The sequence below is a fragment of the Caenorhabditis remanei genome, chromosome V, assembly GCF_010183535.1.
Source record: "Caenorhabditis remanei strain PX506 chromosome V, whole genome shotgun sequence".
Classification (NCBI taxonomy): Eukaryota; Metazoa; Nematoda; class Chromadorea; order Rhabditida; family Rhabditidae; genus Caenorhabditis; species Caenorhabditis remanei.
Window position 1 is genome coordinate 7,198,465 of NC_071332.1, and position 22,982 is coordinate 7,221,446.

At 38.1% G+C, this 22,982-nt stretch overlaps 9 protein-coding genes across 9 annotated transcripts; 5 read left to right on the forward strand and 4 right to left on the reverse strand.

Moving 5' to 3' along the window:
- Nucleotides 1–1,112: 1,112 nt before the first annotated feature.
- On the reverse strand, nucleotides 1,113–2,331 carry GCK72_017879 (uncharacterized protein; the record flags this gene model as incomplete). Its single annotated transcript, XM_003112397.2, has 4 exons — nucleotides 1,113–1,163; nucleotides 1,213–1,790; nucleotides 1,836–2,081; nucleotides 2,127–2,331. The coding sequence occupies 4 exons, from the start codon at nucleotides 2,329–2,331 to the stop codon at nucleotides 1,113–1,115; spliced, it is 1,080 nt and encodes a 359-aa protein (XP_003112445.2).
- Nucleotides 2,332–2,797: 466 nt separating this feature from the next.
- GCK72_017880 (uncharacterized protein) lies at nucleotides 2,798–4,020 on the forward strand (the record flags this gene model as incomplete). The annotated part of the gene is made up of 3 exons (XM_053732292.1): nucleotides 2,798–3,049; nucleotides 3,103–3,789; nucleotides 3,838–4,020. The coding sequence occupies 3 exons, from the start codon at nucleotides 2,798–2,800 to the stop codon at nucleotides 4,018–4,020; spliced, it is 1,122 nt and encodes a 373-aa protein (XP_053581205.1).
- Nucleotides 4,021–4,081: 61 nt separating this feature from the next.
- On the forward strand, nucleotides 4,082–5,408 carry GCK72_017881 (uncharacterized protein; the record flags this gene model as incomplete). Its single annotated transcript, XM_053732293.1, has 3 exons — nucleotides 4,082–4,263; nucleotides 4,421–4,596; nucleotides 5,332–5,408. The coding sequence occupies 3 exons, from the start codon at nucleotides 4,082–4,084 to the stop codon at nucleotides 5,406–5,408; spliced, it is 435 nt and encodes a 144-aa protein (XP_053581206.1).
- Nucleotides 5,409–5,850: 442 nt separating this feature from the next.
- On the forward strand, nucleotides 5,851–12,454 carry GCK72_017882 (uncharacterized protein; the record flags this gene model as incomplete). Its single annotated transcript, XM_053732294.1, has 5 exons — nucleotides 5,851–6,090; nucleotides 7,354–7,912; nucleotides 10,979–11,161; nucleotides 11,224–11,563; nucleotides 11,758–12,454. 5 exons carry the CDS (start codon nucleotides 5,851–5,853, stop codon nucleotides 12,452–12,454), a joined length of 2,019 nt encoding a protein of 672 aa, XP_053581207.1.
- On the reverse strand, nucleotides 11,220–13,129 carry GCK72_017883 (uncharacterized protein; the record flags this gene model as incomplete). The annotated part of the gene is made up of 3 exons (XM_053732295.1): nucleotides 11,220–11,448; nucleotides 12,174–12,428; nucleotides 13,044–13,129. 3 exons carry the CDS (start codon nucleotides 13,127–13,129, stop codon nucleotides 11,220–11,222), a joined length of 570 nt encoding a protein of 189 aa, XP_053581208.1.
- GCK72_017884 (uncharacterized protein) lies at nucleotides 12,487–13,405 on the forward strand (the record flags this gene model as incomplete). The annotated part of the gene is made up of 3 exons (XM_053732296.1): nucleotides 12,487–12,612; nucleotides 12,996–13,257; nucleotides 13,305–13,405. 3 exons carry the CDS (start codon nucleotides 12,487–12,489, stop codon nucleotides 13,403–13,405), a joined length of 489 nt encoding a protein of 162 aa, XP_053581209.1.
- Nucleotides 13,406–14,487: 1,082 nt separating this feature from the next.
- Nucleotides 14,488–15,450, reverse strand: GCK72_017885 (uncharacterized protein; the record flags this gene model as incomplete). The annotated part of the gene is made up of 4 exons (XM_053732297.1): nucleotides 14,488–14,585; nucleotides 14,633–15,084; nucleotides 15,132–15,345; nucleotides 15,396–15,450. 4 exons carry the CDS (start codon nucleotides 15,448–15,450, stop codon nucleotides 14,488–14,490), a joined length of 819 nt encoding a protein of 272 aa, XP_053581210.1.
- A 2,520-nt stretch (nucleotides 15,451–17,970) lies between these two features.
- On the forward strand, nucleotides 17,971–18,411 carry GCK72_017886 (uncharacterized protein; the record flags this gene model as incomplete). Its single annotated transcript, XM_003112273.2, has 1 exon — nucleotides 17,971–18,411. The coding sequence occupies one exon, from the start codon at nucleotides 17,971–17,973 to the stop codon at nucleotides 18,409–18,411; it is 441 nt and encodes a 146-aa protein (XP_003112321.2).
- Nucleotides 18,412–19,160: 749 nt separating this feature from the next.
- Nucleotides 19,161–19,604, reverse strand: GCK72_017887 (uncharacterized protein; the record flags this gene model as incomplete). The annotated part of the gene is made up of 2 exons (XM_003112328.2): nucleotides 19,161–19,297; nucleotides 19,370–19,604. 2 exons carry the CDS (start codon nucleotides 19,602–19,604, stop codon nucleotides 19,161–19,163), a joined length of 372 nt encoding a protein of 123 aa, XP_003112376.2.
- Nucleotides 19,605–22,982: the final 3,378 nt, after the last annotated feature.

Sequence of the window (22,982 nt, forward strand, 5' to 3'; positions counted from 1 at the left end):
TGATCTTGGCTAATAATTTTAAACGGAATGGGGGCAGTAATCTTTGTAGGAATGTTGAGAAAAATGAAAGGGAGAGAAGAAAATAGAACAGAAAGAGGAAAAGAGATGGGGCCCCTCATAATTTGTGAATGTGATGGGGTTTCGAAATGGAATAATCGTTGAAGAGGAGAGTTGTTCCACAGATGTTTTCTCTGTCCGGAACATATAATTTCTTCGGACTTCAAAGATTTGATATCCCCCTCCCTTCCGCTTGACATTTCAAGTCAACTCGGATAGTGAACAGGTGTTGAGAGATGTTGCACTTAGCGAAAATGATGTTCGAAGATCAGAGACACTAATCATCTTGAAATTCGGATTGAGAATATCCGATATTTCGACAGGTATCTCGAATTTAGAGAAAGAGAGAAAAATCGATAGAGAATTGAGGTAGCCTAGTCAAAATGAAGATTTCGCGCTCCGATCATCATCATCGTGGAGAAAAGAGAAGAAGGTCCTCTCGGATTCTTCCTACATCTGCGTCTTCGTTTCAATTCCTCTTGTCCGGATCCTCTTTTCATTGTAAATGTCGTCTTCCGCCGCAGGCCTGAGATTCAGTTCAATCTGATTTCTGGACACGTCTGCGTCTTTCGTGAAAATTCGGAAACCCTCAAGATCCACTGTGTGAGAAAAGAGCACTAGCGCCGTGGAGACGACGGAGGTGTTGGGTTAACTGTGTAACACAACAAATGTGCTCCAAAGAGTTTCGCGGTGTCGAAGGGGGCGGCGACGGGCTCTCGTGGGCTATCTCTGCACACACACACACATACATAACATCAGAAGAGAGCTCATCACTAAATGAACGTGAACGCTAAGAACGTTAGAAGAACAAGATGAAAAGCACATGTTTTGTTAGTTAAACCCTAACTGTGAACACAAATTTTTATTGTTGATAAGGACATAAACACTGAGAAATTTTAAAAGATCCAGTGTAGAGGTAATCAGATAAATGTTTATCGAAATAAAAATACATATCGATAATGGGGGATTTTTCTTCACAAAAGATAGTAATATCGTAGAAGCTAAATGACTAAAAATCTTTTTGAAAAATGTCTCTCTTCTTTTTCTTCTTTTTCCTAACTCTCATTTTCCTCCTCGGAATGCTCAACCACGTATCCACACCAGTTCTGAAATAAATAATCAGTTCGAAACAAATAAACAACTTCTAAATAGTACCAAAACATATTCCAGTGCAGGTCTATTCATCGACTTCACATCTTCATCCCACGCCTTCCGAGCAGCATTCATTCTGATTGCTGTGATCTCCTCCTCGCTCATGTTTTCAGTTCCATAACGTTCCATCGCTTCGTCTTCAGCTTCCTCAGTTACACTATACAGTTGAAGATCCACAAATGGATTCATCTCACTGATCTTCAACGGATGTTCATAACAGGCTCTTGTCATGAAATACAATATCATTGAGACGAAAGAAGTATAGCAACACGTCACAGTAATCTTATAATAAATTGAGGTCGCGCAGTCTTCTGGATCTTTGAAACAAACTCCATCCGCAGTGGTGCGAACACAAATATTACCAGGAGGGCAATCAAAGTCGAAAACACATTTTGAGTCATTTACAATGTGTTGAATACGTCCACATTTGTCAACAACTCCCAAATAGGCAATAGTTTCAGATGCTTTCGAACAGTATGCAAATTGAAATCCTGGCGGAATCGGTTTTCCAGGGGAACATGAGAAGTTACTGATATAAAAATGGGAGGGTGGGCGGAAAGTTTCATTAGCAGTATAGTGAACTGAAAATCAGATGAACAGTTCTGAAATCTAAAAGTGACACTTACAATTCGGGCAACAGTGACCTGACTTGCACACAGCTCCATAATCTCTACATTCCGAATCAATAGTGCATTTTGGTTCCCCAAACAGTGGCAACCGTTTATCGTAACACAATGAATCGTCCTCGTCTTCGTTCTCTTGACAACAAATTCCCGTCTCCGAGCAGTATGAATTTAACTTCATATCAGTCTGACAGTCTTGTTGTTGTTCGCAAGTTTTCTGATTCGACGAGCTATATCCAAACGGGCAAACTAAAAGTAGACATTATTTGTAGTCCCACTAGTGTTTTTTCTTACCTTTGACATCGAATTTTGTTTTATTCGTGAACTCCAGTTCTGTAGGAGTGACTGGTTTCTTGGATGTTTTCGGCGTAGTTATTGTTGATGAAACTTGAGTTTTGTTGGGTTTTTGTGGTGTTTTTGTTAGTTTGGGAGGCGCTTTTGTTTCAGTTGAAATAGTGATAGCTATGAGAATGATGAAGAATATGTAGAAGAGCCACATTGAGCCTGGAGAATAAGAACGTTCTGATGCGTCGATATTCACATGGCGGAGAGGTTGGCGTGGCAAATTTCTGCAATGTGGATTAGAGTTCACGCAATCTGTGGTTGTCGAATTTTTCAAAATCTTTTCTTGTTGTTTGTAAACACACGATTCTGGCCGAAAACAATTACAATTTGAATTTTCAATGACGTAATTAACTTCATATCTTCAAAAAACGTGTAAACCTTTTGATACAATGTACCGAAACAAAAAGTTCTGTGCAAACACCAGAGAACACTTCAGAATTGTAAGCAAAACATCGGCGGTCTCTTTTTCTTATCATGTATTATCATCCTATTTCGTCAGACTGTCCTCTCTTGTTTTCTCAGATCATCAATTACATGCCCCTATTTAAACTGCTGGGTGATCTTTTTGATATGTCTTTCTCACATTTGACAATCTTCTGTACTCTCTCACTACAAAGAATATGGTTCGCCGTTTCCCAACTGTTGCTTCTGAATCCGCTAAGGCTATTCTCGGTGAAACTTTGAAGTTCCCTAGTGGAAAGATCGCTCAGAATCGTTTCTTGAAGGCTGCTCTAACTGAAATGCTATCTGTCTTCGAGCCAACCAATCCTAAAGTCAATGGTGTCCCAACTCAAGAAATCATCAATGTGTACGATAAATGGGGAAACGGACAGTTTGGAGTAATTTTAACGGGAAACGTTCAAGTGTCACCAGTGAGTTTTCAAATCGACATGGTTTCTATTAATTCAAAAAAAAATCATTTCAGGTTCATCTGGAAGCTCCAGGAAATGCAATGATCTTCAAAGAAGGCGAGACTCCCGCTCGTCGAGAAGCTTACAAACAATGGGCAAAAGTTATCAAACAAGATGGAGCTCTAGCCGTTGTTCAGCTTTCTCATGGAGGACGACAAACTCCAATTACAGTCAACAGCTCTCCATTCTCTGCTTCTGATGTTCAATTGGATAAGGAAGTTCGTTTTGTTGGATTTGGGAAACCAATTCCATTGACTGTTGAGCAAATCACAACTGAGGTTATTGATCGATTTGTGTATGCTGCCAAATATGCATATGAAACTGGATTTGATGGTGTACAACTTCATGGAGCTCATGGATACCTCTTGGCTCAATTTACTTCTCCAACTACTAACAAGAGAACCGATCAGTATGGAGGATCTGTTGCTAATCGCCAGAGAATTGTATTGGAGATTTATGAAGCTATTCGAAAAGAAATTCCAGCTTCTACTGGATTTTTGATCGGACTGAAAACGAATTCGGTTGAGTTCCAATCAGAAGGAACTACTGTAGAGGATGCAGTTGAGATGTGCAAGGCTTATGAAAAAATTGGCTTTGACTTTGTGGAGTTGTCCGGTGGAACTTATGAACAATTGGCTTTCCAACATATCAGAGATTCAACAAGACAGCGTGAAGCATTCTTTTTGGAGTTTGCGGAGAAGGTGAGTAGTTGGAATATTCAGGCAACATTTTCCATGTTATATTTTCAGATCCGTCCAGTTTTCAAAAATACAGTTGTCTACTTAACTGGGGGATTCCGCACTGTGAATGCAATGGTGGATGCTGTGAAATCTGGAGCAACACAAGGAATTGGATTGGGTCGTCCTATCACTGCTGAGCCAGATCTTCCAAAAAAAGATCCTCCAAGGAGCTGTCGCCTCAGCTGTTCATGATGCACTTGACCAGAATAATTTTGCAATTTCTCTTCTGGCGAGTAACACTCAGATTGAACAAATGGGCAGAAACTCATTGAAAGAAGCAAATGAAGATGTGACATTCGGATTGAGTGATTTCAGTGATGAGGATACTGTCAAGAGATTCGGAAAGGCGATTGAAGATTTCATTGAGTTGACGAAAGTTCAAGCATCTCAAGGAGTTGCGATTCCAGCTTTTATTACTTTTGAAGGGGTTGAAGTGTAATTATATTATCATTTTATTTGTAGGGAACTATAATATGTATATTGAAACGTATGACACAATAAAGTTCTATTTTGAATGAAATCAAAAAACGCGTCGCATCCGAAAACGACTGCAACATGAATTCAATGAAGTCACGTCAAAGGATTTGCATAGAAAACAGCCACTGACTCTGGCAGTCACTGAACGAAAACTTTCGAAAGTATTCATTTCTTTCGACAATATGCATAACTTCTTCCGGACGGTTCCACGTGTCAATCGAAATGAAATCACGTTTTATCAGGAAAGAAAATGTGAAGAAAGAAACCGAAACGAGGATTGTAATGATGGCGGTGAGTGAGTAAATTTTTGAATAAGAAACGCTAAATCCTGGTTTGATTTTTAATTATCAGTCTGAATACGAAATGTTACTGTTATCCTGCCACCACTCCTAACCCTATTCGGTTTTTATAACATATTTCCTAACTTCAATATTTCGTTTCCTTGTACGCGTCATCACTTTGTTTCCATCTTTTTGAGAATCATGGAAACGTTTTGTATATAAAATATGGGAATCCCGAATCGATTTCTTTTTTGTTCACCTTTTTCTGTGCCGCTCCATCGGGAGGCAGCAGCCACATTTATGTTCAAACATTGACCATTCGGCGGGTGCCAGCGCATCAAACTATTCATTTATTCTTCTTTGGTTCAATCCGTTTTTCTAAATTCTGAATGAATTTTTTATCAACAGTTTTGTCCAGATGTATCTCAATCCTTCTTTATGATTTTGACTTTTATAAGCAAACGATTTTTTTCAAACTAGATAAACCAAAAATCGTGATTTGTTTGTTCTCCCCACTCAAAATAATGTTCGCGCACAATTGTGTCTTTTTCTTTTTTATGCTTTATGGCGCGAGTTTCTGTTTTAAGAATTTTTTCATGGTTCGGAATCTAGAAATTAGCATCTTAATCATTGGAATCTCTCTTTCTAGAAGATTTTAGTTTTCTAGTTATTTTCAGCATCTCCCCTCCCCCTCTCAAAGCCTACTTTACCCATAAACTCTTTTTTCATCTTCTATTCATTCTAGATTTTCTATTCATGCTCCCAGTAATCCTTTCTTCCAACTTGAATCTGGGCACCAAAAATCCATCTCCATCTTCTTGACTTTCTATTTCAAATAGCTTTTTTAATAGTGATAGTTTTCGGCTGATACCTTATGGGATGTCAACCTTGCCGACCTACAGTAACCGACGAAGATTTTGACAAGACTCTTGTGGTTCCACGTGGCAGCAACCCATTCGAGAAGACTGTCGACAGGTTCTCATCAACGAACCCATTTGGAATTGAGACTGGTGAGTCACTTGAATGTTTCTTTTCTGCATTTCATCATGTTCTGGAATGTTCCCCTTCAACTTTTATCATTGTTCTCCATTCTCTTCGCAAAAGTGAATTGTCGCAAAAAAAGAAACTGATAACGAAAAAAAGTGTGCGAAACTTGTCTCCGCCTTGCTGCATCTCTTGACACTTTTTCTGTTATAGCCTACTTCGTTTTTCTCCTATTTTACTTATTCACTGTGCAATCAATCTTTTGTGTATTATTCATCAAATGGTGTCTGTGGCCACTGGAGAAAAAGAAGGAGAAGAACACAAAATGAATGAGGCACCCGCACCGCCCGTCATTGTCATTAATAGCTCTGTCGAAGAAGAGCAAAAAGAAAAGAAAGAAGAGGAAAACGGAAAGAATAAGGAAGACGAAATGGTGAGTATTGATTCGAAATCTGGAGATGATAATGCTGGAAAACAGGATGAAACAATCTCATCTAACGATGGTCAACAGAAAAATGAGGTGAGAATTTTCCAAGCTGTATAGTTCAAAAGAAGAAATTTTCAATATGAAAGTTTATGAATTTGAGTCATCTCTCTTCCTAATTGCAACCTTTCCAATGTATCCACAGGTCGTTCGCAAACGATCCGTTACGGATGCTTCGGACGATCGCGCACGGTCCATATCGGTACCGAAAAAAAGACTCGTTATGGATCCATAACCGACCCGTTTGCGAACGTCCGTATACGGATCCGTGCGCGATCCGTTCATTTCTGGTTGCTCTCCCTGCCCTCCCCTTCCCATTTTTCTTGGGTTTCAAAGCAAAAGTTTTTTATAATGACTTATTTATTTCAGAAAAAATCATTTAAACAATTAAAAATTCAAGAACGAAAGATAGAAAAATCAACAAAAAAACTAATATAAAATTTATTGAAACATTCCTAATTTTTTTGTCGATTTGTGTCGATTTTGTGCCAATATCCATAATTCTGTCCATTTTTGAAGCCAAAATCCTGTTGTAGTTGCCTCCGTCCTTTTCCGTCAAGGCAACACTTGATGCTCTGAAAATTTATTTTTCTCATTTTTATCTGGAAATAAATCGCTCACTCACCGAAAAACTGCTTGAAAGTGGTTTGTTTCTGCATCATTTATCAAAAAATATTGAATTTGCGGCTCCTTATTCCTTGATTTGTACATCCGACAAGATTCTGAAAAATTTAAGTCCTATACTGTATATATAGGTCGCTGATAGACAAACCTCAACAAAATTGTTGTCCATTTTGTTCGAATTGGTCTCCAATAATTTTTTCAGCCTGAAAAACCATGAAAAAGTAAATAAATCAAAGAAATTTGAGAAAAAATAGGAAAAAAAATATTCGAAACAAAAATAAAAATTGAGCTGGCCGCGAGAGAAAAAGTTAGTCCAATCATCCATATACGATCCGTGCGCGAAAGCAATCAGAGTCCCTCAGTAGGACGTCGTAAACCATCCTCACGCGATCTCGTATCCGAGCAGTGCGCGCACAGTCGATAGCAAAATTGGACATCCATAAACGGTCCGTGTGCGAATGAGAAATATGAGTCGCGCGCGAACGACCTATCGCGAGAAGCGTCGTTACGGATCCGTAAAGACTCCGCACAAGATTCGCATCCGTAACGCGTCTACTCGCGAACAACCTGTGTCAGTGAACCAGACGAAAATAGTTTTAGCAGTTGTTCAATTTACGAGTAGTTTTCACCGTTTCCATTTCGAAATATCTGTATAATTTAGTCGTCAATTTTCAGATCTCTGGCTCTGTTTCCAGCTCCAGTTTTGAAGAACTCAACGTAGAATCTGAGGAGGTCATTGAGAAGAAAGAGAGAACACCTCAAGTTTCTGAAATTTCTTCAACTGTTCCATTGGCTGTGGAAGAAGACACCAAAACTTTGGTAGTTGAAGCCCAGGAAGAAAAAGTCAGGGAGCATACAGAAAAGACTCCAGAAATTGTTGAGGTTTCTGTTGCAATTGAAGAGACTCTGGAAACTGAAGAAATTGTGAAACCAACTGACGCTACTGAAGAAGTGAAAGAAGACAACATCAAGGAGAATTCAGACTCGACTCCAGAAGTTGTCCAAGTTACCGCTGTCATTGAGGAGACTACTGTAACTCAAGAAATACTCAAACCAACAGAAGTTTCTGAGGTTGAATCTATGAAAGAAGAAGAAGAGCCTGTTCCAAAGATGAGATCAGTCGACCAAGTTGCTGCTCCACCTCGGCCAATTCGAAGACTTTCCGTAGCAAGAGCATCTATGATGGCTCCAAAACCATCTCCGAGACTTGCAAAGTACATGGAACCGGTTAGAGGTAGACTTTCCCTTCCAGAACTTCCTTGCCTGGCAGAATTCTTTTTTTCATTTCCGGAAAATATGCTTTCATCATATTTCTTTTCCTTCGCACAGTCTGGAATTCTTTTCATTTCAATCATTCTGCCACATTCCCCTTGGTTATGGAACACTCAGTTTGATTGAAAAATTCTTCTCAAATGGATTCTGGTGGTCTCCACACCTCCTCCACTTCCTTTGTCATTTTAAGAGCTGATGCACTTTGCCTCTTCGTTCGTTATCACAGAAAGAGAGCACCATTCGTTGACAGGTCATATTGATAAAATCGTGTTAATGCCAATCACATTCTCTCTTTTCTTTTATAATACTTTGACTATACAACTTTTCTCTTTCTCTGTTCTTCTTAATACTAGAACCCACACATTGCTCTTCTAACTTGTACATAATTGTGCAAACTGTTTTATGTTTGCTCCGTCGAGAGGCGAAAGAGACAAGACCGCCCGTCATCATAGCGCGAACAAAATTGTAAGTATTACAAGAATTTACGGATCTTTTATTTTTATTTTTGTGTACTATTATTAACTTATTATCAACGTGAACATCCCATTATGAGTGGTACCATTGTGTCAGGTAAGAACCATTTCCACGTTTGTAGACAAAAAATGGATAGTGTTCGTTTTAAATGGAAGAATTATTATAACGAAGGTGAGTGAGAATAAAGAAAAAAAGAACTGAAGAGAAGACTTCGCACGGTCTAACGAGCTAATCATTTCGTCGAATTTTCTCTTTTTTGTCTCTCTCATCATTCTCTTCAAGACATACCATCTCTTACTTTATTTTGATTCGATTCCTTTTCCGCCTCCTCCTCATCTCCTTCTTCTTCCATTTCTTAGTCTCAACCAACGCCCTCTTTTTGCGGTTGTCTCATTTTTCTTGATGCAGCATCATGACTTTGACCCCGTCGCTACGGAATCGATAGTGCACCAGCAGTTGTTTAATGCTGAATGCTTTGCTCCGAGAGAAAGAAAGCGAGAGCATTCACGTTATATAAACTCAAACTAAACTTTTCCTGCCTTCTTTCGGTTCTCCTCCTCTCTTCCACCAAACTTCATTTTGTTTCGTACACCAGAAAACTTCCTTTCTTAGATTTGTAAGTTTCGGACTTTTGAAATGTTTCCTTCGAAATGTTTTCAAAATGTTATAGTAAGTTTTCTGTAATTCGAGTTCTAGGGAATAGGAATCACATAAAAGCTAAGTATCAAAGAGATTTCAATCTTTGATGTTCTGTTTGTCAATGATATTTAGATACTAAAAAGTTGTCAACTGCAAAAATATTCTTTGAAGTATAATTCAGAAAGGTTGGAATCCTTGATTTAGTGCGTATCGTAGATGTATTCATATAAGAAATTTGGAGATCTTGCTCCTTCATCGGACCATAGGTTGATGTTTTCGCACGAAAGGTTGTAAGAAAGAGTTTGTCAAAAATCAAAAATATTCTACTTGAAATTTCCTACATTTTGTTATTTGACAACTTTTTCATAGTTTCAGTCTAAACAGAGATATGAGCAGTCTTAAACAGGAGTCTCTCAAATGACTCTCTTCAAATTGCATACTGTAACAGTGACACAAATTTATACCAAAACTACGATCAATCACTCTACACATCAACCATTCGTAAATATTTTGGAGTCTAGATGTCTTCTTCTTCTCACCAATAAACACTTTCTTGCCTTCCCCTCTATTAGCTCTCAACCACATGACCATAACAAGAATGCGCTAGTTTTCGAAAACCATTCCATTCACAATGCTTTTTTTCATTTCTTGTGTGTGTTCTCCTTTCTCTTTTTTTCGTTTTTTCTCACAGATCTTTGCAGTTCGGCCCAATCGGTGGTGGTGGTCAGTTCGCGTATTATTTTGTGTTTGACCGTCTGTGACCTCCTCGATCCATTAGATCCCTAGCTTTTTCTTTTGCGCAGTCTGTCGGTCAGTCTCTATTATTCCCTTCAATTCAACTACCTGATCCCTTTCTAATTTTTCCTTCGTTCCGTCTCTTCTCGTCGTCAACGATCTGTCACTTTGAAGCGTCAACGATGATGTGAATACATGATATTACGTCCTGTATTCATTCGAATATATATTCCGTTAATTAGATTCCCATCTTCTTCCATTCTCACAGTCATAAAGAAGTCCTAGCCACTGTTTTATCAACTAGAAATTTGAATTCATCGATAGAAACATTTCATTCCAGAATCAAGAGAGGGTCTTAAGTTCGATTCCGCCAGAAGATCTCCTTTTTTTATATTTAGTTTTCATAATAATACTTCGCGTCCAAAATCCACCCATAAATTCTAAAACGAAACGAATTGTCGGCCATTAATTGGTTGTTCACCATTATGTTCTCATTTTCTATTGATATTTCCTGTTTGTTTTACGATTCCCAACAGTGCATCATCCATTCGTCGCCACGTCATCTTCTTCTACCCCCTTCATCTGTCTGTTCCCTCAATGAACTACTGAACACACTCTCTCGATTCAACTCTTTCTCTAACTCTGCGTCTCTCAGTGTGAGAGAGTCTCTGTGGCCGCCTGATTGTTGGTTCGACACTGGCCATTGGGCTATGATGACTCAGTTTCGTTTCAACAAGAAGACACGAGGATAGAGCCCCATATTTCGCAATTTTCACTTTTTCTTTGGGTTTCACAAAGGGAAATTCCTTTTTAGTCATAGCCAGCTGTCGGTGTTTTTATTTATATTCAACAGAAATGTTCTAGAAATTTTTAGTTTACGAAATATTATTAAAACTTTCTTTGTTTTGTTAAATTCGCGGTTTTATTTTGATAATTTCAACTGGAAGCCGCGCGGCTAGCCGCTGAAAAACTCAACTTCAAACTCCCGCCGTCCGCATGTACTGTTCGTGTACTCCTCTCGGAGAATCCGGATATTTTAATTTTCGCTTCATTTGCCGTTGATTTCTGTGAAATTTACCTAAACTCTTTTCGAAAATGGCCTTTTTCGCACTTTAATTAACAAAATCGCTGCTATTCTCCTCAAAGAGTTATTCTCTATACAATTTCCACCTATTTTCAGAGGAAGGACAAAAGAAAAAGAAAACGAGAAGCATGTTTTCGTGGCTCGGTGGCGATTCGTCAAAAAAGAAGAACAAGGAGGTATTGGAGACTGTTTCTGAAGGTCTCCGCAAGATCTACAAGCAGAAATTGCTCCCATTGGAAGAATACCACAAATATCACGACTTTCACAGCCCGGCTCTCGGTAATTATTTTTCTTTAACGCTCATACTTTCTTTATTCTTTTGCATTATTTATTATTTTCAGATGATCCGGATTTCGACGCGAAGCCGATGATTCTCCTTGTTGGACAATACTCGACCGGAAAGACGACGTTCATCCGATACCTTCTCGAGTCCGACTTTCCCGGAATCCGTATTGGCCCAGAGCCAACCACCGACCGCTTCATCGCGGTTATGCACGGTGACGAGGAGGGAAGTATCCCTGGAAACGCTCTCGTCGTCGATGCCAAGAAGCAGTTCCGCGCTCTCTCTGGATTCGGAAATGCATTCCTCAACCGATTCCAGTGTTCCACTCTACCGAATCAAGTGCTCGAAAGTGTGACGATTGTCGACACTCCTGGAATTCTCTCCGGGGAGAAGCAAAGGTAAACTTGATACTTCATTCCTTTTCGTAATGCTGCTCGATAAAAAATCTAGACGATAGGCAGTTTGTTTATTAATATCGTTCGCTGAGGTATCATTTTTCAATTTATGATTACTTCAGCAAGTAAACTTTCGGCGCATTGCAAAACTGAAGTTTTTGCACTAAAAAATCTGAAAAAATAACATTATTTTTCAGAATCGACCGTGGATACGATTTCACTGGAGTTTTGGAATGGTTCGCAGAGCGTGTTGATCGAATCATTCTCCTCTTCGATGCACACAAGCTCGACATTTCCGATGAATTCAAGAGATGTATCGAGGCTTTGGCGGGAAATGAGGACAAGATACGCATCGTCCTCAACAAGTCAGACATGGTCGACCATCAACAATTGATGAGAGTCTACGGAGCTCTGATGTGGTCGTTGGGAAAGGTTTTCAAGACGCCAGAAGTGTCTCGTGTCTACTTGGGATCGTTCTGGGATCATCCACTTCATTACGACATCAATCGTCGTCTTTTCCAAGATGAACAACACGATTTGTTCCAAGATCTACAAGCATTGCCACGTAACGCAGCTCTCCGAAAATTGAACGATCTCATCAAGAGAGCCCGACTTGCCAAAGTTCACGCATATATCATTGCTGAGCTTCGTAAGCAGATGCCATCGATGATCGGAAAGGAAAAGAAGAAGAAGGAATTGATTCAGAATCTTGACAAGATCTACGAGCAACTTCAACGCGAGCACAACATTTCTCCTGGAGATTTCCCAGATGTTAACAAAATGAGGGAGAAGCTTGCCGCTCAAGATTTCAGCAAGTTCAATCCGCTGAAGCCAAAGCTCTTGGAAGTGGTCGATGGAATGTTGGCAACTGATATTGGTAAATTATATATATAAATGAATTCTAATTCTATTTTTCAGCTCGTTTGATGGCTCAGATTCCAAAGGAGGAAGCCTCGGCACCAGTGGGTGCAAATGGACCAGTCGATCCAACTGTCAAGGGAGGTGCCTTCAGTCAGACAACAGAAGCTGAGACTCCATTCGGATTTGGACGCGTAAGTTGCAAGAAGACATGTGAAATAGTTGGCCTTTGTAACTTCAATTTATTTATTTTAGTATGATACTCGCTGGGTGAGCTGGTTTATTAGAAAATATTGGTGGCGGATAGGTTTTGAATGGAGCAAAATGAAGCATGAGTTGATGTGACTCTATATGCTTTCTGTTTCTCGAACTGTACCCTTTGGAGCTTTTTTTCACAGCTTCCTCGTTTTGCAAACTTGTGACACGAGCCAGCTACTGAAATACCAGTATAATATGTGTGTAAATCCATTCCCTTTCTCACTATGCTGCTTCACCTTAATATATGTTTTACCTCACATTTTATTCTTTCCCTACAACAGGAAAAGTGTTCAGAATTTCAAAAACGTTTTGATTTCAGGGAGAAGGATTCGACAAGGGAGCCGACGAGAGCGAATGGATTGTGAACCGTGAGCGCACTTCTGCCGATTCGACATTCGAAAGTCTCGGACCAGTCAATGGATACTTGAGCGGAAGAGCCGCAAAGGAGCACATGGTCAAGAGCAAGCTGCCAAACTCGGTGCTCGGAAAAGTTTGGAAGTTGGCCGATATTGATAAGGATGGAATGTTGGATGCTGATGAATTTGCATTGGCAAATTATTTGATTAATTTGAAGTTGGAAGGTAAAGATTCGTGTATAGTTTCAAATTAGTAATTATTTATTTTCCAGGACACGAAATTCCATCCGAACTGCCGAAGCATCTCATTCCACCATCGAAACGTGGCGTTCAAGATCCAGTTTATCCAACTCTCAATGATAATGATGAATAAATTATTAGGCACTCCACATTTTCCATACCAAAAATTGACCCCCAAACTTCCCATCTAGTTAAAATGAGCCCAGCAAGCGTGTTTTGTGATAAGACCCATCCTATTTTCCAGTCTAATTTTATCGAAAGATTTACTATGCTTTCTATGCATAATTCATCCCTCTCATGTTCATTTCCCTGACTTGTGATTTTTGCACCATTTTTCACCACCACAACTACCATCCACGTTGATATAATTTATTGCCTTCAATTTCGTATCATCCCCAAACGAAAAATGTTATATATTGCTATGTAGTATTTACGTATTTTTACAGCGCCCATTTTTCTCTCCAATAGTCCACCTTTTGCACCCTTTTCCCCGTACATCGAGTGATTTTAATAAATGTTTGCATTTTGAACCGAATATGGAAAAATTAGCGATATGGAAAATTAGGTGATAGTTTAAACTCGGTCCATTTCCACTGATTGAAATTTTTCCAGTCGACAACACTGTCTGAAGAAATCTCGATAAGGGGAGTTAGGGAAGAGAAGAGCGAAGTTCCATAGAAGTGGACCAAGATGACAAACATATTATTGAAGACTGCAAAGAAATTTAGGGAAAATCGGTAAACTTTGAGAGAACTTCGAATAGTTCAAACTTTTCTGGAAATTATTTGATGAGATTGGGTCTCCATTTTTGTAGTTAATAACCTTTTCATACAATTTCTCTGAGAGAAAATTAGACGCAAAGAAGTGAGACACAGGATGTTAAAGTTATCAACGGAAAACTAACTAAATAGGAAGACTCGTACAACACCCACGTTGATCATCCATAAAAATTGTTTTTGAATATTTTTAGTTAGTGAGGATTGGTTTCCAGATGGTATTAAAACGTTTATTGAGAAAACATGAGTGAAAAATTGAAATGAAAGTAACTCGAAACTGAGAAAAAAGTGCAATTGGTATTGAGAGAATTGCATATATTAGCCAATTCATGGTTTCTGGAAATCTCGATAATTACTTTTATATAACCGATTCATCAATGGAAGTAATATTGGCGAAAAAACGAAAGAAAATAGCAACTAGCCATCATTCCATCCCTCTCTATGCATTAGCAACACTCATAATTGACCCAGTTCTCGGTGCAGTAACAGTACTGTCCTGAGCTCTTTCGTTTGGCTTTGGGCAGCAAGTCAAATAATCTGAAAGTGAAAACATTGTTGTGAGCACTCAGAGTTTTAAATTTCACTTTTCAATGCTCTCCTATAACATGGAATGATGAAAAGACTTGGCAATGGATCAAGTGCTGGATAAGCTGCAATCGTCATTGAAACAAAATCACTGAGCATTCCGATATCTTGATCTAATAGTGCAAATGCATAGACAAGAGTAACTGGAGTATGCATTAGAATAACTGGAATCATTGTCTGAGTAACTAGAGCCCAGAACAAATGAGATTGAAGTTGTTTGGTACGGTAGGAATCATTTGAAGGAACTAGTTTTGAGATGCATCTGTAACATTTGATTCCGAAATAAAAGATAGTGAAGAACGAGGAAGAGACGATCAAATAGACAACAGACATTCCAATAATCGATTGCATATCTATTTCATATGTACCATTCGGTTGTTTTTGATAGAAATAAGGTCCAATGTATACAGTATCCTCCACTTGCAAATCAAATGTTTCCAGGATGTTACTTCTGGAAACGAAAATTTGTTCCTAGCTCTCTTCTCATTTAATATTTACCTGATATGCTCCCCAGTTGCCGGGTTCTGCCCTACTGGACAATATGCGACCCATCCCCATAAAATACCATAAACTACAGGAGCCAGTAGAAAGAAAGACGTCTTCCAGATATTAAACTTTTCCAAGTGCTTACTTCCAGAAGCCACAAGATAACGATAGATGAAATGGAGTCCAAATATTGCCATCGACGCGCCGAAGAATCCACAATAAACTGCTGAAAAAATTATTTTAAAAGTTATTCCATTGGGATTGGGAGAGACTAACCAGCCAAGAATAAAGCGACGTTTAGAGAGAACGGAGATTCCTTGACATTGACCATAACAAGGAAAGTAGAACCATATGAATGGAATATCTGAGGAACATGAGTCAGCAAAAAAATCTTGCAAAAATATGGAGTGAGGACAAGAAAATTCAATAAACTACTCTGTAAACAATCAAAAGCCTACGTGCTTCTAAACATGACGTTTAGTGGAAAATTGAACGCATAGATCAAAGATTATCAGAATTCGATTAAGTGGAAGTTGTCTAATTGTTGTTTTTGATTTCTAAGATTATCATCATTTTTCACAAAGACTCATGTGGTGATCATTCCAAATCCTATGATTAGGTTAACGCGCCTTTCCCATTCTCTTAATTTTTCTCTACTTTTTCTATCGTTTACAAACTCTTTACAATGATATCCATCAAAGAGTATAAGAACTCGAATGCAGAAATGTAGATCATCAAGTACTTATATAAACCCAATGATTTTGGAGAGTGGCGAAGGATTAGAAGAATTAAAGTTGAGTTGAGAGTGAATGATATAATGGCGAAACCGATTTGAATGTTATGTTGAATCGCCGTCCAACTCTTTCCAATCATTTTCACGACAGTATGATTAGAATGATGTGTGGTTTCGTATAGACTCTTGGTTTTATACCACATTTATAGGAAATTATCGGTCATGAGATAGTATCTCGGCTACTTCCCGCAACAGTTACGCAGCATTCACAGCTTTTGCAACAGTTACGCGACAAGATTGCAACAGTTCCACAGCAATTAGGAAAAATCAGAACATATGCAACAGTTACACAGCTTTCACGTCGCTGCGTTTGATGGTTCTCTTGTTTTTGGGGCATGCACCAGTTGTGCAACAATCTCACAACAGTCGTGCAGCAACTGTATATTCGCTCCAATGCAAATTGGACTTTGGCTGCATTTTTCCATTTTATCCAATGATTATTTATTGTCTATTTGACAAGTTTTATCATTTTTCCGACTTATTTTTACTCTATTTTTTGAAAATATTATTTTTCAGAAGAAGAATGTGTCTGGATGGCAAAAACGAGTCAGAGAGAGCAGCTGATCAACATAATTCGCCTATTCGATAAAAAATTTGGACTTTTGAAGCGTTTTCAGCAAGAGATGATCTAAAAATGTGAGTTGTTTCCCAACCGAATTTCATTGAAATATTCTTTTTCAGTTCTAGAGTCGATGAGCTTGGGGCACCGGACGTCTACAGATATAAGAAACTTGGAAACTTCATCGACTGTCGGTCAACATGGAACTTCAATGACATTTCTAAGTTTTTTGTTTTTGCTTTTATTTCTTTAAATTTTATATTCTTAAAATAAATATTAATTGTTGTTTCTGTTATTCTGTTCACAAATTAAATATACTGATTAGAAACGAGAAGTAATGAGCGCATGCAGCACGCCGGCAGCACTGATGCAACAACTGTGCAGCATTCATGCAACACTTGCGCGCCTCTGACGCAGCAGGAGTAAACTCTACGAATAACTGCTGCGTTAGTGCTGCGCAACTGTAGCGGAAAGCAGCCGAGATACTCCCAGAAGTCCTCTTCGTAGAAAGTCTAGACCCTTGAATCCTCCGGGATCTATTTAATTGGAATAATAGAATAATACACCATCTTATGAACTTGTTTTTCCTCTTTTATTCGAGTAGATCACATTGTTTTCTCATTGACGTATTATCCTCTGGAGCATCTTTTACGAAACATCACCCACGCATATTACAGTGTCTTCTCACACAAACAAGAACAATGAGTGGTTCTGAATGGTTGGAATTTCAATATCGTCTCATAACTGTTCTTGTCTTTCTTTCTTTGTTTTGCAATGCTGTTCTTATTTTGCTGATTCAACTGAAATCCCCGAAGAAGCTGGGCCCGTATAAGTATCTGATGAATTTCATATCAATCTTTGAAGTGTTTTATTCAATAATTGACTATCTAGTCATACCTGTAATGCACTCTCATGGACCATCTTTTTTCATCATGACCCCTCTGGCTCATTCAATTTTCAATGACTCCGTCGCACTTAAAATGTTAGCAGTTTGGTGTGGATTCTTCGGTTCTTCAATGGCAATTTTTGGAATTCATTTCATCTATCGTTACCTGGCAGTTAGTGGGTGAGTTGATGATTGTACTTTTCCTCGTTTCATGTGAATTAGCACATCAAATAATTTTCAGAAGCGAAAAGATATCAACTTTCAAAGGTAACAAAATTGTATTTTGGATGCTGATTCCTGTAATTTTTGGGATGATTTGGGGTACTGTATCATTCTTTTGTTGTGGACCAAAAGAAGTTATGACTAATTTTATCAGGTAGATCATTAATGTATCTATGTGTCTTTAGAATACTTTTTTAGAAACAACTTGATGGAAGATTTTAATTTGTCTGTTGATGAAGTTGTGTATATCGGACCTTACTTTTATAACGAAGACGGAAATTTTCTGCTGGACATTGATGTAGTGGTAACACTAACTTTAGCAACGGCAATTATGGTTTTGTTTTCTGTTTATTCAACTTCTCAACAACTGACGTTTCAGGATTCATCACTTATGACAATTTTCTATTTTGGCTGGAAGTGCTATAAGTCGCTTGCTGGTGTTCACGCAGGCGGATTCTCAAAACAATTTCGAACACTTCAACATCAATTCTTTATTGCTTTGGTTCTCCAAACAGTAATCCCAATTACTCTGATGCATCTCCCACTTCTCATAACTTATTCTGGAGCACTTTTGAATATCAGTCTGGGAAACTTCAGCAATTTGACTTCTATAACTATTGCATTATATCCAGTTATAGATCCTCTTCCAACTATTTTCATTATTAAAAACTATCGGGAAGGATTGAAGAAGTTCTGCTTGACCCCAATCAAGTTGTTTTTGAAAGTTAAAAATAAGGACTTGACGAAGATCGGACACGCAGACGATGCAAGTTCCACAAGGACCTCAAAAGTCCCTGAAGATTATAATGTCTCTGCATGGGGTCACATTTAATTTTTTAAATCTTATTCTGCCAACTTTTTCAAATTGTTTTTGTCCAAATTGCAGAAAAACCGTCTTTATTCACTCTTCCAATTAATCGAATAAATGTTCAAAAATAAATTAACTGCGTTGGATTATTGTTCACATTTGAATTCTCGCTGACTTGTGTAATTATATTGTCTCTGAATTCCTCAATTCAATTTTCAGATTTTCGTAGAATTGATTCCGTTGAGACCTACAGTTCGGCATTGTATGTTTTTAGGGCGTATTCAGTTTCCAATAACAAGTTCTGTGTGTGGTTCTACGGTACACACGGTGCACTTCAAAGTTTTAGAACATCCGTCGTACAATCGTCTGATGTTCCTTGTGGTCACAGGTTTGTTCAGTTGTTTATACCGTAACAAATATCTAGTCATTATCTTGGACGAAATATAGTTGTTTACTGGGTTTCCAGGACGAATAAATGTTTATCGATTGAATCAATATTTTTGGTGTTGAGCGCATCTAACATAGTTTTCCTTTCTGAAACATCCCATAACACGTATCAGAACTGATTTTATATTTCATACACATTCCGGTATTAATCCTCGTTCGTAAAGCAAATTCCCAACTCTCTCTCTCTTGTGTTTTGTTCGAGTTGTGTCTCAATAGCAAATGTTGATAAAGTATACAAATTTTATTCAAGAAAGGAAAGCTGAAAATAATTTTTTTGTGAGTCGATAAAAGTATTCTAAAACTATTTTGTCTGTAATTGGTATAGATCAAGTCTGAGTCAAAGCAGTAGTAGTTATTCCGGTGGTGAGATCATCAAATGTGTTGTTTCTCTCTGACATCTGAAACTCTGCTGCCGGAAGTGGCTCTTTACAACAGAACATTCTTGGAATCCACATTAACCAATCTGAAATATTCAAACTCTGGAAATTTTTCGCGGTTGAAAGAACTGGGTCACTGGAATTCCTGAATTACTTACTATACAAAACAAATCTATATTGACCGATGATAAACATTGTTGGGAGCGGGTCAAGGCATGGATAAAGAGCAATAGTAAGTGGAGCAATTCCACTAGTTGATCCCAGGTTTAATGAGACAAAAGAGGAAATATAGATAACAGAAACTGGAACATGCATCAAAATAGCAGGAATCAGAGTTTGAGTAACGAGAGCAACGTATAACTGATTCTGAAGACGACGATTCTTTTCAGACATGCTAGATTTCGGAATGATAGAATTCAAAATTTTATAGCATTTGTAGCCAAAATAAACAATTGTGAAAATTGAAGCGTTCTAAAACTCTCTCTGCTTTATTAAGATTTTGGTTAGTTGACTCACTATTATGCATAAGTTCACACCAATTCCAATGAAACTTGGCCAATAAATATTCATAGTGTCGTTCTTTCCGAGCTCATAGAAATAAGGAGCAATATATTCAGTGTCCTCTAGTTCCAGATTAAATGTTTCTTTGATGTTGTCCCTCACATATCGGTCAGTTGCCTCTCTTCTTGCTAATGGCCAGTAAGTGAGAAGACTCCAGGTAGTACCAATAATGACAGGTATAGAGAACCAAATAACTATTTTCCAAGATTGAAATGTTTTGAGAAGTGATGATCCCTTGGCCACAAAGTATCTGTATACAAAATGAATTCCAAAGATTGCCATTGAACATCCGTATAAACCAGCGTAAGTAGCTGAAACATCTTTTGTATTGATTGAACAAAATATAATGTTTTACACAGAAGGATTCTGATGATCCAGCCAGATATTTTTGTCTTTTTCAAGTTTACCATCACAAGAAATGTGGATCCGTAAGAGTGACAAATTGGGGAAACAATCACATCGATGATTGCGTAAATGATTTCAAAAATTGATATGTATATCATCAGATATTTATAAGCTCCAATCTCTTTTGGTGAGTATTTGATGATCAGAAAAATGAGAAGAAGGTTTAATGGAATAGCCAGAAGGGCTGAGTAGAGCTGAGCCGAGTTCTGGATATCTTCCCAGCTCATTTCGTTCGAGAAATGAAGCAATAATGATATAAATTACATTTGAGTCCATCTTTTATAGACAATTTTGTACTAATACTAGACGATATTTTTTCTCATTTTTCGTATAATTCAATCCCAGGAGGACTTCAGTTTACATGTTTTGATCGAGATCTCTCTCAATAACAAACTTGGTTCTGTCGAGTACTTCGTTAATTAGAAGATCAGACACAAGTCACAAACTGAGGATGATATGAAGAAAACTCGAAGAATCAATTTATTTGATGACAATTTATCTGATCTCTTGAACAAAGCATGAACGGAGTTCAAAGAGATCTTTCTACTGAATTGGAATAGAATCAAATTGAGAACACTTATCTTCTCAAGATGTTTGAGAGAGGTGTAATATGTAAATAATGAAACCTTTAAAGCATTCATGAGTTCCTTCTTATTAAAAAACAGTTTCAGTTCTTCTTCCCTCTAGAAGGTTCGAAGACCCAAACACAAGTCAATATCGAATGGATTAAGATCTGGACTAAAATGTTGCCCAGAATCATGTCTTTAACTTCAAACTTAATTTCCCCTTCTGAAATTCTAATTATAATGTTGTATAGTGCCCGTACAAAATCTTATCATTTAACAATGTATTGTTCCTTTTCGATTGCATTCAGATGCTCACCCACCAAACCGATCGAATTTCTGTCCTTATCAAGTCTGAATTCTTTAGTTGTACTGTTTCCACTCATTATAATTTTTCTTCTGTTTGTTAATCGCTTTGTCTTGTTCTTTGTGATTGAAATGAGAAAAAAAAACGATTGATTCTAACAAGAGACGTATTTATTTATAGCCTTCACACCGCGTATGAAATCGAGTTCAAACGTAAAAAGGGAACGGATAGGGGGGAAAGTAAGACACTAATGGGGGGAAATGACAGGTCGGATAATCAATATATTATGTGAAGACGAAGGAAACAAAAATACATAAATTATCGACACAATCGAGAGAAATTTTTCGGCAAAAGCACACTGAGTTGATCGGGTTTTAGAGTGGAAATAAGAATGGATGAGAGAGAATGTGAGAAGAGTAAAGAAAAAGAGAAACAAGGGAAGAGGAAGAAGTCAATAAAACACGGATTAAAGAAAGGACACCGTCGATACGTGAGACTCCAATTTGGAGTAGACTCACTCACAAACGTACACCGGTACACACGTTGATTTGATGGTAAGAGAGAGATGGTAACACAAAAATGCAAAATTTGACTGAGAATTAGTGGAGGTGGGGAATCACATTATGTTTTGGGCGGATGGTAAGACAGACAAGAATGAGAATTTTATACACGATACACGACTAAATCCATGTTAAAGAGCTTTTTGTGTTTTTGACAGGTTGCACATTGAGAGAGTTTGTGGGGGGAAAATATTAAGGCTTAGATTACTATTAAGGGGAAAAATGACTGGGATCCGGGAAGATGTCTGTTTTGTTTCGTTCATACATGTATTTCTTTTGGCATGTTTTGTTTTTTGAGATGATGGAATGAGTTGGAGGGTCGATCTGTCTCACCGGTCAAAGATTTTGAAAAAGTTGGAACATCTTTGACACCGGTGGGTCCAGTGATACAATGTTGAGGGGGATGAGGTTCTGGAGGCGAGTAGATGAATATACAATTAAAAGATTTAGGGGAAGTTGGTATAGTTTCTCAGATCTTATTGGGATCTAGAAATAACACGGGGGTCGTGGATCGAAGCGTTCGGTTGTTTGTTGTTGTGAAGGTTGGATTCTTTTCAATTCTTTTTCTCTACAAAATTACATCCTTTTCTTTTCTGAGTCCAACAAATTCCAACCGAAACACTCGCGCCACACGCGCGCGCCTAACTTTTCAGACTTGATACAGTTTCGGCGCAATCAGTCACACACACTCACTGAAATCTCACTCACACTCACTAATGGAACAAGATCCTTAGAGAGGGAAATATATACAAAAATGAGTGAGAGAACATAAGGGAAAAAAGAGAGAGGAGATGAGATGAATGGGCACTTACAGAAAATGGTAAAGCTGAGAAAAGGGAAGGAGATTGCGCGCGGCGCAAATGGATACGAGTTGGAGGAATTGGGGAATCAAGAAAGGTGGATAAATTAAATGGAGAGGGACTACTGAATCATTATCATTTTTGGGGGAAGAAAACGGGGAGAACAATTTGGGAAGATGGGAAATGGAGATGGAATGAAATACCGGTTTCGCCAAATGATGAGAAAATAAAAATTAATAGCAAAAGTTTGGAACAAAAATGATTTGTGACCCGGAGGTGGCAAACGGAAAAGGGGAAGAAAACAACAATGATGATTTGGTAGTGGAGATGTGAAATAGAAAATAAAACAATCCCTGAACGCAGACAACAAAACAAAACGAAGTGGAGAGAGATGGAACAGTTTTTGGGTAGACCCGGACGTTTTCTAGATAAGAGAAAATGCAGATACACATTTGAGTAGCCTAACTACAGTAACCTACTACACTCCTAAACTTTTTGTGTGTGTATAGTGGGGGAAACAACAAATACTCGTTTTGGGAACGGATGGATGGGAAAAGAGATTTTTAAGGCAGGGG